The 16,073-nt window shown below is 43.7% G+C and overlaps 1 protein-coding gene across 1 annotated transcript in view; it reads right to left on the bottom strand.

The window, feature by feature from the left end:
- Nucleotides 1-570: 570 nt before the first annotated feature.
- The window catches only part of LOC147127119 (cadherin-12-like), a 91,175-nt gene continuing 75,672 nt past the window's right edge, over nucleotides 571-16,073 (bottom strand). Inside the window, exons 9-12 of the mRNA XM_086021597.1 lie at nucleotides 10,364-10,485; nucleotides 8,304-8,421; nucleotides 6,170-6,421; nucleotides 571-2,637 (exon numbers count right to left, since the gene is read on the bottom strand). Of these exons, the coding sequence (XP_085877723.1) occupies nucleotides 2,132-2,637; nucleotides 6,170-6,421; nucleotides 8,304-8,421; nucleotides 10,364-10,485 (998 nt within the window). The 3' untranslated portion in view covers nucleotides 571-2,131. The remainder of the gene's footprint in view (nucleotides 2,638-6,169; nucleotides 6,422-8,303; nucleotides 8,422-10,363; nucleotides 10,486-16,073) is intronic.

Raw genomic sequence — 16,073 nt, 5'->3', positions numbered from 1 at the left:
TTTGAATCTGTGATTTCTGAAAACGGGGTAGCGATAAGTGAAGATGTAGACTGCTACGTTGGCATCGCGCGGTGTCAAGGGGCTGACGTTGAAGTTGATATGCTATCTTATCTCGGGAGCATTGAGAACTTTTGCGTTTTTGACACAGCGGCCCCTGCGAAATTGTTCATGGACAAAATCAAACTCAAAATGTCTGGCGGCTTTTATGGAAGGCGAGCTTTGATGAGCGATTCATCGCACTGGCTTCCCGCCAGACCTTCCATTATGTTTTTAGCGCACACCACAAAAAAGGGACGCTCTTACAACACCGCAGACATCGCTTATTCTCCATTACCCACAACCTCGGAGGGCTAATTGTTGATTCGTCAGTGTGGAGTGCGGAGGATTTATTTCTCAAGTGAGATATGGCTGAATGTCTTATTGCAGGGATTACCTGGAGAATGTAACATTGTGTTTATCTGATGGATGACACGGGCGGTACGAGGAGGTGTTAAGGAGGTTAATCGCTTGTTGAAAAAGGTTGCAAATCCATGTCTCAAGTTAAAAAAAAACTTTCACCTGACACCAAAGTTTGTTCAAATGTGTTTTATTTAAGAAAATGTGTTTATAACATGACAGAACTGCAGTATTTAGCCCTAAAGTCTTTCTCTCTCTTTTCCTTTACAAGTCTAGTACAAGTCTATTCACACGATCCATCTAACAGGAACATCCATTTTCTTCAGGCGGGCCTTTGTTACAAAAAGTGTCTCCCAAAAAATAAAAAATAGTATGACCGCGAGATAAATAGATAAATACACAAGCAAATAAATCAGCCAATAAATAAATAGAAGGATAAATAACATTCAAAACATCTTTGGCCTGACAGGTGCCACAGAAGTGACGTCGTCGGTCGTTTTGCTCGCGTCGAAAAACATCGGACGTGTGTGGCGTGAAATCTTCTATAGAGGCACTTTTAAGGATGTTCACGGAAATGACATCATCTCCACGGATACGCGTCAACAACATTCAAACTGAATGACTGATCTGATCACGTCACTTTATGCTCTCGCCGTAAATTTTTTTGTTTGTTTTGTTTTTTTCTTACAATTGTGGGAACGATCATGAAAACAACATAAAAGAAAGAAATGGAAAAATGACGGAAAGGTGTACAGCAGGCATTTTAGGACATCCTCGGGTGGCAGAGTCAGTTGTCAAGACAGGACATAAAAAAGTCTCAGGAACATAGATGTCAAGTTTATTAAATTACAGTGTCACCTATCTGGTGTCAGATAAGAGTCCTCATATGTCAGGAAAGAGGTTGTCATTTCTCTGGAATGACACTGCTGGGTTTTGGCAAACTGTCAAGTCCATGGAATTACACCAACGACCATCACACAAAACAGCCTCGCTAAGAAACGACACATGAGGCAACTCAAATAGCTGTCTCTATATAGTGGAATACTGCCCTGTGGCCTAGTTTCCAAAGGGAGGGGCGTGTGTTCTGCTTCAGTATGTCACAGAACTTGTTGGCATCTGTGGTTCCCTCAATTAATACGGTTCCTGTAATCCATGGCCATAGTTTGCTTTTCTTCAGCGAACTGTTTTAGCAAAGTGTCACTTCTTTGCTTTTGTTTCATGAATAGATAAAGTATTGACCAACGTGTGAGGGGTATACTCACTTATCGCTGGCTTCTGGCCAAAACCTCAAACGTCGCATTTTGGGGGATTTTATTTTTTCAAAAATCTATACTTTTGGTGGGTGTTATTTTTTACTCATTATTGACCAATCTAAAGTGTTGAAAAATGGCTTGCTCTCTTTCACAATGCAATGCTAATGGTTGAACAAACTTGCCATTTTCGGGGTCTCCTAAAAAGTGACTATTTTGGAAGTATAAGACTTCGAAGAAATCGAATGGCGCATTTCCATAAACACGACAACCTTTTTCCATTACACCGCATGACTTCTATGCTGACGTTCAGTATCGGCAGCTAGAATCCAATAAACTGGCCCGATATCGGCCTGAGACTTTTCACATTCTATCTGACACCTGACCTCCGACACATAAGGATGTCCTCAAACGTCCGCCATGCCAAAGGCGGCATCACGAACAAAACAAGGTTACACGGTTGCTTGTGGAGTCGGCGTGTAGCCTCAATGCTCCGTGTTCGTTGAGTCCGAGCGGGCTTCCGACTGCTCCCCAAATATTCCCGCCAGTGTCTTAAAGCGGGGCCCCCACTCGCTGAGGTAATCGTAGTCCTCCTCGGCATCCGTGGCCAGTGATTCGATGGAGCTGAGCGACTCGGCCACCGAGCCATTTCCCTCATAGGCGTAAGTGGCGAGCGAGTCATACGGCGGCGCCGAGTTGTCGCTGTCGTGCTCCTTCAGCCGTTGGTTGATGAACGCCCGGATGTCGGCGCTGTCCTTCGAGGCGGGGGCCCTGGGACCCCGTTTGACCTCCGGCTTGACGTCCCGGCGGAAGAGGTTGTCTTTGACCACTTTGGGGTTGCGTAGCGTTCCCATGTCAAAGGCATGCGTGTCCTCCTCGCCGCCGCCTTCGTCGTCATAGTGGATCACGTTGTCCCGGATGTCCTCCTTGGACGACATCAGCGTCTCCTTCTTCTTCTGCCGCTTCAAGCCCACGTAGAGGACCACGATGACTGGGCAGGGGGGACCAACACAGATCAGAATGTTAACATGAATTTGAGGTATTGTACCTGCGCGTGTGGCTGGATTGTGCGAAAGGGGCCAACATGGACCAGGGGCGGAGCCAGAATGGGTGGGCCTGGAAAAATCAGGGTGGGCCTGAATATTTCCCCCAAATAAAATGACAAACTGAATAATATGAAGTTCAGATCCTCCTTTGACAACCACAATTATGCCATTCTTAATATTCAATTCAATAAAATAAAAAAAACACAACGAAACACAAATTCAAAAATAATTTCAGAATAATTTACAAAAAATTTAAAAGTATTTTTTTTTTTTCATGAATCTCAGTGGGTGGGCAATCTGTCAATCCATAGCTCCGCCCCTGACATGGACATGGGCGAAGCACCTTGCTAATTTGCTGGCTTCAGAGGGAGGGGGGATGTGAATTTACCCTAGTACTTGAAAGGGCCCTTAAGTCCAATGTAAGACTGTTTAAGGACATGTTCTTGGGTAAATATGACTATTCGCATTAGGTGATATGGGCTTTATTTTTAGGCAATTTTAACAGTTTTTAATTACCACCCCTCTGCGACCCAATTCCCTGTGAGGGTAGCATGGCAAACATTTAAATTTACTTTTTTTTAATTCTTGAGGAGAAGAAAGACCTTCATTTGGTAAAATCACAATTTTAGACTTAACATGTTGGCACATTCACACGTGAAGCAGCCCCACAGTGTCGCTAGCATGCATGGATTCCCTTGAAACAAGTTTGTTGACTTTTGCAGAAAAGCTAAAACAGGAGTAAAAAAGAAAAAAAAAAAGAAAAAAGGCTCCCGGTGATGTTGCTATACACAAATCTGACATTCTCGTTGACTTTCATGCACATTCAGCCTCTCTTGAACCTGCACGTGCGCACGTTTAACCCACACGTCTAAGCTTACTAGGAATTGCACTTCTCTGGCCGCCCCAAGCAGTGCAAAAACAAATATATGAATGACAATGTGCACTGCGGGTTACTGCCCGGAATTCATTTAGAGGTTAAACATGAAAGCCTTCCGAGGTTGCGTAAGGTTGTGCGTGTTGAGTTCACTGTATTGTACTGCAACTGTTACTCATGTACTGGTAAAAACGTATGTATAGACAGACATGATAAAACTGCAGATGCAAGCCCAATAAAATAAATAAATGGAGAAAATAAAGCTCTAAGTAGGTCTCTTCCTAGCTCACTTCCTTTGCCTCTCCCCCCCTCCATTTCTTCGCTAGGTGTAGTGTGTCAGCATCCCCTAGTGGCCCCTCTGCAGAACACAACAACAATCCATCACTTATTTATGAGCCAACCCGGCTCGGGCTTTATCGGCGGCTTCACAATGCAAATGAGTGTCGGCTGATCTGCTTAATATAGCTCATCACTCGGCCTTGCCGCTCATCCCCTTTAATCCTGCTCCGGAATCCAGTGTGGACCTGTTCTCCGTGAGAACGGAAGCCACACGTTGATGAAGTATGATTCAACATATGATTCAAAACAAGGAGGAGAAGTTCATGTATGACCGCTTACTTGTTTCTGTATTGATTTCTATGCATTAGTTCATGATGAGCATGTGTGGTAGCAGGTAATTGAGTTTTTAATGGTGAGTCATCAAGTTTTGCCCACAAACACTGAACACAAACTTTGAAGTCTAGGGGTTTAGTGTAACTCATCTGATTTGTATTTGTAGTTCGAATTTGGTTGTACAAGTTGCCATAGTTACCTTGAAAAAGTAACTGATTAATCATTTTAAAAGTAACTTCATCTGATAACTAGTTATGACAACCCCGCTCAGCTTAAAAATGCCAACCGGTTTTGCCAATATTTTATTGGAAGAGGATTTTTAACAGTCATGTTGGAGGGTAACATTTTTAAAAAGAAAAAAAAAAAACTTAATTGTGTAAATATATTAAGAAAAAGAGTCTTTATGGATTTCACTGAACATAAATACATTTCTTATATACATACATAATGTAAAATAAAAGCAGTCTGTTTTGAACTGACATATTTGACACTTAATACTGGAATGGTGAATTTTAACATTTATAATGTACATTTTGTACAAATATAACAACACAATTCAGGGACCTCTGCTTCACACCTGCTGGGACTTTGTAAGCTTGAAGGTAACAACTGTAGGCGATGCCAAACGTGTCTTCAAATTCAAAGTTTTTTTTTTTTTTAAGCTAGATAATACTTTGTCGACAGTACGGAGTGTACAACCAACCTTAATATTTTCATCTTAAGATGACCCCAAAATGGTTAGTTCAAACCGAAATGGCTGACTGGGACAGCGTTTCGAGACATTTTTTGATGATGTCACTGTGATAGACATGTCGACATAATTTCATGTTGCTACGTCAAACAGACTTTCGGCGCTGAATTCTTCTTTTTAAAAAAATCTGAGGGTGCACTAACTACCAAGCCATGATGCACAGTGGCCATCGTGGAGGAAAGTAAATAAAGTCAAGTTTCAAGGCCTGCCCTTGAATCACACTAACACATCAACTTCTATAAAGCAATGATCATCCAACGTTCATGCTTCACAAAACAACACCATAAAGTTTGCCATTATCGCGCCCTCCCTTCTATGTAAATGAGTTGGGACATTAACAGCTCGGGATTAAGGCCTACTGCCATGACCTTGCGGGGAAGGCATACAAGGAAATTTGGTTCCGGGTCATAGAATCCGGCCCCCTTCCTCCTTCCACTAGTCATGATTGTCTCATAAATGAGCATATTCATACTTTGCGTCCTCTAATCATCCCAACACGCTTGAAAATGACCAGACATGCATCTAGCGGCGTAAACAGCTAAATCATGTGGACTGCCTCCTCTGGGGGCTTGTTGTGGGTGGTGCCACCCCGGTTGCCATGGCAACTGGCCGTCTTAGAAAAGGATTAGACCACACATGGACGCACCTCGCTATCTATTGGAAGATAGCATCTGTTGAGATGTTCTCGTCTGACATCAAACACCAACATATATCAAAGAAGATTGATTGACATCATTGCCAACTTGTTTGGGGGAAAACTGGTGCGCAAGGTTGTGTGTAGTGGCAGTTGCATGCATTTTCTTTTTTTTTTTTATTAAAGCGACAATCCATGAGTAACTATTGCCCTCCAATCATGTTTATACTTGTCCATTCGTGCCACAAGATGGCAGCAAAGCAGTATTTTGGCCAAAATGAAGCTGCTCAAGATAATTGATTTTCATCAAGATGCCATGAGTTTGTGGCAAGCCCTACTATTGCATAAATGAACCTCCTCAACTCATTTCAATGTAGTTCCTTGGCACCAGTATGCCACAAGGTGGCAGTGAAGTTACACTTTTCTTTTTCCTTATGGTGGTAAAAACAGAAGAGGGATTCTAAAAAACAGAATCTGTGAATATGGGCGGGTTCACTTTATCCGTGTAATAGCTGTTTAGCACGTTAGCTAGTTGTGAGACGCCATAGTCGCTGATGCACAACTTTGAAATTTCACATACAGAAGAAAGTCCGACGGCGTACTGACCCAGCAGGATGACGATGCACAGGAGGATGGCGATGAGCGCGCCCGTGCTCAGGCCAACGGGCAGGAAAATGGCCTCGGCGCTGCACGTCAACAGCGAGCCGTCCGCCGCGCAGCCGCACACTCGGATGGTCAGCGTTCCCGTGCTGCTCTTGGACGGGTAACCGTTGTCCTCGATCACCACGGGCAGGTGATAGATCTCCTGCGAGCGTCGTCGGAAGCCTCCACGCTTGGTCACGATGCCGGCCGTGTTGTCTAGACGGGAGGAGAAGGTTGGAGCGGGCGCTACATTATTGAGTGCTGCTGAAATATGGATGCGGCACGTCCTCTGTGCAGTCAGAAAAACTTCAACAAAATCTCCTTTAAATGTAAATAGGGGCTGGATTTTGACAAAGGTTAAGATTTTGTGAAAGGAGTTTCATGTGAGTCACAGTTTGAGCTCAGTCCAGAAATAAAACAACGGAAGAGAGATGACAGACAAGGAAGAAAATTAACAAGCAGCGACAACGTGTGAAGGCGATGGTGGTCGACGGTGACGCGTAGCACCAAAGAAAACGTGTCAGATGGGAGCGGCCGGGAGTCGGCTCGGGCCGGACCACCTGACCCGCTGTCACGGCCGCTTTGTTCCTGGCAACAAGGCCGCCACTTCCTCTTGACAGGAGGTTGGGCGTTTTAGCGCACCTTGCAGCAGTCTCTCTTTCTCGCTCTGTGTACCTCACAATGAACCTGCTGGTGGCGCCACTGATGTTTACTTCCTGTCCCTGCCCATCACGTCTCCAATGGCACAATGTGCTCACACGGTCGCCCAAAGGGAGCACGGAGGTTCCAAAAGGGAAAAGTGAGCCGACCGTTCGGATGTGGGCTCGTCATGGGCAGCCGACGCATCGGCTTCCCTCCGGCAGACCTCATCCTGACATGTCCCACTTTTCCACTTCAAAGACCTCGGCCATTCAAGCCCTCCACACAGCCGACCGCGCACCTTTTAGATATTTTTAGCGCTGAGCGGTTTGACATCATTGCGGGGGCGATAGCGGTCACTATCGCTACAAAAAAAACTAAACAAAAAAAAAGCGGAGATCTTTGTAAGAAAAAGATTGAGGAGTGGAATTCAAAGGCATTCTGCAGAAAGATGTCAAGGAAAGACCTGGCTTTAGCTGGCAAAAAATAGTCAAAAATCCAAATTTAACCAAGGGAGAAAATTGCGAGGATCAGAGCTAAACATCTTCTCACTCAAGTGTCTGAAAAGTTGGATATCAATTAATTATGGTGGGGGAAAATTTAGCTAATCGACATGTGAGAATCATATGAAACCAAGATTCCAAAGTTGTTACTGCGCCATACTCATCAGAGAAGGGAACCTCACTTCATTCACACTGTTGTAGCTATATTATGTAACCAGAGTTACACTAGTTCTGGATTTTTCATTATTGTTTTCCTTTTTCCTTTTTGTGGTTTAATTTCAATTTTAGTTTTAAATAGTTTTGAGAGCAAGTTTGTTTTAGTTTTATTTATTTATTTTTATTTTTATCTTTTTATGGAGTATTTGCCGAGTTCCGGATAAAACAAAGGTCACTAAGTATTTTATAATAAGTTAATAACTGTTTGAGACTTTATTTTTCTGTACCAACGTACATCAAAACCAAAATAAATACATTTAAAATGTACTTGAAAACATGACGCTGATGAAAACAAAGGGCATTTTGGCTATACTTGTAGTTTGATGTTTAAATATAAGATGTCGTTTCAATTAGCTTAGTTAATGCATTTCGCCCTCTACAGGTCGTTTCCAAGCATTAGTCAGTTCAGGAAACGCAAATCAAGGCTCACGAGGTTACTGAAGACATGCTAAATTCAACAGCCGCGGGAACCTCATTCCTCCTTCTCAATATCATAGCTTTATAATATATAAAATTCACATAAATTTGAATTGAAAGATGGTGCCTACTACGTGTTTCCAAGCATCAGTCAGTCCGGCAGACGGAAAAAAATAAAATAAAAAAAATCAGTTTAGCAGCCTGGGGAACCTCACTCCATGCATTTTACAGTGTATTCTTACTACATATATTCTTGCCGTATTTACTATCCGTTGCTTTTAATGCAGTATGTACATCGACGGCCATCAAAATAAAGGACTCACTTCCAAAGTCTCTGATGGTGAAGTTCTTGTTCCTTAGTTCGTCTTTTGTTGCTTTGAAGGAGAACTGCTGTCCAGCATTGGGCAGGTCTTGATCCTTTGCGCTGAACAGCTGAATCACCTTTTTCATATGACAACAAAAAACACATTCAAAGGTGACGCTGTGCCACACGGGCAAACTGAGCTGTTACAGCGTCGCGCTAGCTCAAGGAGAAGCAGCCCAAATTTGCAAGCCGCCATCCATCACTCGTCGGAGTGCTGCGGCACGACTGCGAATTGGACCATGTGTATCGTAAAATAATGTTTGCTCGGTGAGGTTGTGTCATAATAAACTCTTAGACACAATCGCTGATTCAGCCGCCTCCCTTTGAGCCAATAAAATATTGGAAACAGCTCTCAGTATGATACAGTACACTCAGGGTGACTCAATCAGAGTTTGAAGGAAATTGAGTGGAGTTTGCTCGACTTTTGTGGTTTATGCTATTTTCTCTTGTTGCAATTTCACATTTCCCATCTGTCAAGTAGAGGGGGCGCTTGTTTCAAGACAGTTCCGTTTCGTTGGCGGCGTATGGCCAAATTTGTACTCGTGTCGGAATGGTCTGGAGCCTCTCACTAACATACGTAAACACAAAAGTTAGTCTTGACTGCGGTATTTGTTGGTATGTAAAATGTTCCAGGCCATACATAGAAAACAATCAAGTGAAAAACACTTAGGATGGTGGTAACACAACACCTGCTTGACCTGAGCAAACCAGTTCATTGTATGCATGGGTTCTTGAGACTTTTTTGTGGGTCTACTCATGACAGATATGACAACTGTGTTTCATTTTGTCAAATAAAATAGGCTTATTTTTTGATGCTTGAACAAAAACGGAGGCTTTCGGAGTTGCAGGGATTCCTCTCCTACACAGCGAAAGGCAGGTCGCACCAGCGCAACCTCTAATTTATTTTTAGGTGTACTGTTGAGAAATTAGGGGGCTGAGTGTTTCAATTGGGCTCAGTGTAGAGCCCAGTCAATTTTTATTTTGTGAGCTTTGGACAATGTCAACACCCTCAAAATGTTCATTTGTAATAGACCAAATCTAAGAATAAAGACAAAGAATGATGCGTTGATGATGACTGCGTTGTGATCCCATTTGATGAAATGAAGTCGATACATCTTTGCACTTCAATCGAACATGTGACACGATTGTCCCCGCCGAATTGCGTGCCGTCTATAATATCCTCGTAGCTACGACTGTCAACATCCAATCAATCAACTCTCGATTTGAAAGCCGCGCCACAACTTCTTTTGCACGTCGACGATAATACCACCAAAAAAAAAGTCTCCCGGCCGCGAAGCGCGTCGCGTCCCTCGATAACCGCGGCGAACCTCCTCGATGCGGCAATGTGATCGAGTGCCAAACGACGGCCGCCGCATGGAGATGCTAGCTAATGAGCTCATTTGCAGGCGCGGCTGCTTGACAGTCCTTATTTACAAGCGCGCTCAGATGGGCTGTGTCTTAAATACATCACGCGAAAAGTACTGCGGGATGCGCACACGGCATGACTTTCACTTTAAGTGAAATATTCCATCCTTGTCGGATTAATAACTTCACTCTGGCGACCTTCGTCAAGGAGCAGTGTGGACAACCGTCATGGGACAGAAGAACCAGGAGACATTGAATGTGATTAATTCACATTCTAGATACATAACATCTAATAATATGACAAAAGCATAACATTTTAAATGCAATTAATCACCAACAAAAGATGCTTTATTTATGTGTACATTTTGTGAGGATTTGAAATCTGATTGGTTATAGAAACAGTCCCATTGCTAATAGAATTGATTGGACAAAAAAAAAAATCCACATCCACACCCATACTGGAAGAACTTTGAAAATGAATTGAAATGAAGACAATAGACTGTTGGGAATAAATTCATAGAATTTCATGGAACAAATATTAAATACAGGTTATACATGTAAATATGTTGACTTAATCCATCTGCTCATCCATTCTCATCACTTCTAAACAGTTGCGCTCAATGCCCTGTGGGGAAATTGGAGTTTACGACGTACCTGCCCCACTTTGGCGTTTTCACACACAAAGCTCTCGTAGGGACTGGCCAGTTCAGGCGGGAACTCGTTGATGTCCAACACGTGGACGGAGACAGCCACCCGGCTGGTCAGAACCGGACTGTCTGGATGGGAAAGACACAAGGTGTTCAGGAATTGGATGTGAGAGGAGGATGTGAATGCAACAAAGAGGGTGGCAGTGACATCGTGTGGACAGCGTAGGAAATGCAGCCTGGGTGCAGAAGGATGCTGGCTGGTAGTTAGGGACAGGAAGGACATCACCAGCACCCACGTGAAAGATTTTTGCGACATTGTCTTTTGATGAATTCTATTGCTTCATGAAATATTTTTCCTCGCATTCTTATAAGCCAAAATACTCACTGCACATATTAAACCTTACATACCCGTTCAGGACCAATCTGACAGGTAAAAACGTTTATTCAAACGGGCGTCGGACCATCACTGAGGGATGCGATGAGTGACGATGACTCTGACGGACAAAAATCCACTTCCGTCAGTGCTTAGTCCGTCATTTTTAAAAGGTGTCCCATCATTCGTCAATCATCAGCCGCCGGTCCGTCAGTCTGATGGAATGCCCACCTCTGTTAGTTTCTCAATTCACTGCCAAAGTGTTCCGAATACTTGTCACTCTGTGTCTCACAACCTTTTCTGCCTGGCCCGCTAAAATTTTAAGTTCATGGCTACTGTACTCATAAAACAGAACAAAACAAACAAAAAAACAAGTCAGTCTCGAGCCCTGGTATGACATTTAAGTGACGGAGGTTATTGCAGACAGACAGGTGCCATCAAATATTTTCACCCCCACTGAAGTGATATAAAGCATCTAACAGGAAAACTATGAATACATCTTGAAATACATCTGGTTCCGAATTTGTTGGAGACGATTATTGTGAGATCTTCTTGGTGGCAAACACACGACGTACATGTGACTCGGCAGGTTAATGGAAGCAGGAGAGCCCCCGGGAGACGTCGACAGTGTTCCATCAGTGCGGAAGGGGAAATGTTCTTTTTCTACCAAGAAAGGTAAACTTTACGGATTTGATGTGGGAATAGGCTTTTCTCCGCTTAACTTAGGTTGAGAACTGGGAGGCGGCAGGATTGGGAGTTGGGGATCTCGCAGAGTCGTCACCCGGGGATTTGAGATGCAAGACCTGGGCTCAGTTAGTAACCCGCCTCTGACCTTGATGTCAAAAGCAATCTTGCCGTGCCAGGAGCCACTCGGGATTTGCGCAGAAATTGCCAAGGTCCCAGATTCATTGAAGATCTTCAAATATTCTTTCACCTCTCAAACTGCTTTTTTTTTTTTTTTAATGGTTTTATGACTACAATGCTAGCTTTAATCCTGCCTGGACCATTCAGACCAGCAGGTGGCAGCAGTGTTCCACAATTCCTTGCTGTCCCCCCCGAACCTCATAACACATGCTCGACTTGTTTTTATGAATCGGAATTCCTCAGAGGCCAGTGAAGCGTTTCTACTGCTTATCACTTGGCTTTAAATTAAACTCGCTTTAATGCGACGCTTCTCAAAACCTTTTCTGGTGCATGTTATTCAACAGAAGGAGGAAAAACTAAAAGAAAATATTAACTTGGGTCACAGCAAATGCAATACATGTCAGAATGTGAACAGAACATATTTGGAGGGTAGTGTACAGTATACTAGTGGTTAGAACTACCGCCTCGTGGTTCTCAAAATTATGAATCGTTTGAATCTCGGTGCCTGACTTTCTAAGTGGAGTTAACATGTTCTTTCCACGCCGCGCTAATGACTACAAGCTATATAGTAAATGGATGGAGTCCAGGGCTTAACATTTATTTGACCTCTTGTATTAATTCAGTGCAGACACTTTCAACTCCACTGAGCTCTCCGTTTTTTTGTGTTGAACCGGTATGAAGAATTTCAATCGCAATTTGAGTCGTCTTACTGGGCTTATTTGATATCTCTTATCTTATTTTACATGTTACCTTATTTACATGACACATCAAAGCCTTTGGGCTTCCAGACCAAGCCGCAATAGGTGAAAATCCTTTTTTTTTTCTTCATAATTTTCCCCGGCGTTTTAGACACATTGGAAACATATTTGAACACAGCACACAAATAGCAAGCATAGAATCTGTAAAAAATACTCTGTGTTAAACATAAGCCTTCAAGAGCGTTTTGATATACAGCAGAAAAGCGCCTTGGCAACCGTGGCTCTCCTTTCCCACTTGCAAGGGCATTACAATGGGTGAGTATAGCGTTATATCACCTAGTAACTATTACCAATTTTTTGGAACCTCCGTCTTGTTATTATTCATCGATTTTGTGGCAACTTTCATGATACGTTCATAAGGCGAAACTCTGTGATGTAGTGTGGCCACGGCAGGCGAACCAGCATATAGTGAGGGAGCGTTGCTTTTGGTGTATTTTGTTTCAGTGCCGTGCCGCGGACGTGTTTCGAATATTTTTGGAGCTCGGGAAATTGACATCATTTGACAACAACACAGTCAAGCTGACAGCTGTAAAAGCCGGTTGCAATAAAAGACGGCATTAAAGACAGAATCGCAAGTCCAACGATAGGGAGCAGCTCCAAGGAATTTTCTCATTGCCTCCGAGCAAGACTTTTCTTGTTAGCGCCGCGCTTATTCGCTGCCCTGGTCAGGCTGCCAGCACGGGAGCAGCCAGGAGGGCGCGTGTTCCCGTAACCCCGGCTCCCTCTCCAGGGCGCCTTCTACCGCCGCGTCTCTAGAGAGCTGCAGATGGCGCTCTCATTTTGCTGCATGACTGCGGCAGAAGGCACAGCAAATCTCAAGGGAGCCAGAGCGGCTGTCGTCGTTTTCTCTGCTTTGACGTCGGTGGCGGTGAGAGAAGCAAAAAGGCAACATGATGGAAGGCTCTATTACTGAGCAATCGGAGATGCTTCCTGATTACTTCACGCCGTGATTTCTTTACATCTAATCTTTAGTGAAGGACCTCTGTTTGCAAAAACAGCCTCCTGCTGTGTGGAAACGTCGGCCTAGCCAGGAATTCTCAGCCTTATAATTGCATATACGTGACACAACAAGCACGCCTTTTGTCTACATGAAGCGCCTCAACTCACTTCAACATAGTTCCTTGGCATCGAAATGCCACAAGACGGTGGCAAAGCAAATACTTTTATTGGTATGGGATGAGTACAAAAACAGCAATTTTTTTCAGCAAATAATGGAGGGCAGGGTCAGATTTTTTATTTATTTTTTATTTTTTTTACAGAAAATATAGTAGTGAAGGGCTGAGCGACAATTCTTTTCAACCAAAGAAATTCGTGTACTCACTTGGGTCATGTATCGACCAAGTGGTCGGGTTGGGTTAAATTCAGAACGGTCGGAATCTGCTAAACACGGGTCAGGATAGACATATTTGCGATGACTGAAAAACGTGCTTTTTTGTTTTGTTTTGGTGCTCTTGCTGAAACACACTGAGTTGCCACCAAAACCCTGCTTAAATACGAAAGTAGTATAGTATAGTGTGTTTCAAGGAAGAATGTTGAAGTGATGCCTCTCAGCTAAGAGCCAAGCTTTACGCAATGTGTAGGGGAGGAGCAAAGTTTAGCCTGGGTTGTTAGTGGAAACTCAGGAAAGTCTTCGCTGCATGTATAAAATGAGTTTGAAATGATCTTAAACGGTTTTGGTATCAGAGTTTGTGGTGTATCTACACTTTCAACTATTAACATGGGCAATTATAAACATTTTTGTGTTTTTTCACTATTAGGGGCAAAGCTCTGAACACAAGTGGACCAAAATATACTAAAGTGTACCACTATGCCTGGCGCCCCACTGAAAGGCTCCTCCATTTAGGAACCCTTTACAATGGAAATACAATGACGTTTGTACTTCAAGTACTGAACCAGCTAAAAAAAAATAAAAGTAAAAAAAACACCAATTCCCGAAGTCAAGTCCCACACATGCCAATGTGTTTTGCCGTGTCACAACACAGCTGTCTGGCTTGCTCATCTCCTCGCAGGAAAGCATTATTTGGGCCAGGGTTGACTTCAAACAAGTGACAACGCCACACTCGGGATGACAGGACGGGGCGGCCAAAAACAAGCATAGCCCCGTGCTCAACCTCCTGCCAAGTCTCATTCAAGGTCAAGCGCACATTTCTCCTCTCAAGTCAGACGAGACGCGTCTATCGCTGTCTGGACGGGCAAGTGCGTGGCCATTATTTTCCATCCTGCTCTTGAGGAAACATTGCAGGCCGCCGTGTGGAAGCGAGATAAGAAGCGCCGGCTGGCAAATTGCAGGTGGGCGACAAAACGATGCGGAAAGGAATGTATATGGCGCTTTACCTGCTATCGTGCAGATTTGTTGTGGAATGGATCACCTTGTAGGGTATTTTGCAAAAATTGCAGCAAAATTGCTGAAAATTGCGGTTTGGAAACATTGTCACGTTTCAAGAGGTGCCAGGGTACATCCGGGTGGCCGAAATAACTGAAAACTACAAAATCGAGTTGCACAGTCAGATAAATCTCAGTAAGTGTTGTTCCCCCCAATTAAACTTTTCAAAAGGCAATATTTTGCCTGGGTTGTCTTTGATTAATTCACGAAGGCTAGCCTGCTAGCTAATATCGGGGTGGCATGGCTCAGTGGTAGAGTGGTGGTTTCCCAACCCAGAGGTTGTGGGTTCGATCCCCGGCCATGGTGACCATGTCGAAGTATCCTTGAGCAAGATACTGAACCCCCAGTTGCTCCTGATGCTGCGTCATCAGTAGGTAGATGAGGTACAGTCTAAAGCGCTTTGAGTACCCAAGGTAGAAAAGCGCTACATAAGTGACAGCCCATATCAGCTCTACAACACGCTATCTGTCCTAACTTTTTTTGCTTCAAGGGTCACATACAGAAAAATGGAAGGATGCAAGGCCCAAACACGCTCAAACCAAACCAATGTATTCTAGTTATTTTTTAACACCTGTTAAAGGTGATAAATCTTTAAATGTTTTAGATTCTTTATGATTTTGGGTTGGCCCACTAGAAAACGAGGCACATCTGGATAAGACAAGTGTCTGGAGTGAGCCGATTGGGTAACACAAGGAACGGGGCTGACAAAAACCAAATGAGCAGACAAGTCACGGACATGGGACCAAAGGAAAAAACAAGACATTTGATTTATTGGACATTTTCTGCCGGAAGATACAAAGAGTCACTCACAATTGATCATTTCAATAACATGCTCAAGAACGATTTTGTTTTTCAGTGCAAATATGTTTCTCTTTCTAGCACTGAAAAATAACTCACTGATCTTGAATGAAATGGGGCTAATATGTAGCCGTTAGCTCAGAGTCGCTCTCGCCACACAATTGGACAACGGTAAAGCCCCCCTCCCCACCCCGCGGTGTGCACGTATCCCAAGCACGACCGGCATGTCGCTGCCGTGACCTTGATAGGAAGTGGGCGATATCCGTTTCCAAGGTGACGGAGATGACGGGAGCAGCGAGTTTCACAGTCAGCCCTAATGAATATACAGCGTGGGTAATTTTGATTGAGCACCGGCCTGCCTCGGGGATAATGACTTTGATGCTTCTTAGCAGGAGTGATGACTTGATGACGATGGATTTGCTTATTTATCCGGAAATTTGCCGCACTTCCTTCCATTGAGAAGGGGGGGGGGGATAATTAGCTTGATGGTGTGTCTTAAAGCTGCAGCTTTGCCCGCCATTAATCTGCCGTAAAAGTCGCC

This window comes from Filicampus tigris, chromosome 21 (genome assembly GCF_054856515.1).
Source record: "Filicampus tigris isolate MCC_2025a chromosome 21, RoL_Ftig_1.0, whole genome shotgun sequence".
Taxonomy (NCBI): domain Eukaryota; kingdom Metazoa; phylum Chordata; class Actinopteri; order Syngnathiformes; family Syngnathidae; genus Filicampus; species Filicampus tigris.
Note: the sequence above shows the minus strand (reverse complement) of the source record. Positions and strands in the feature narration are given on the sequence as shown.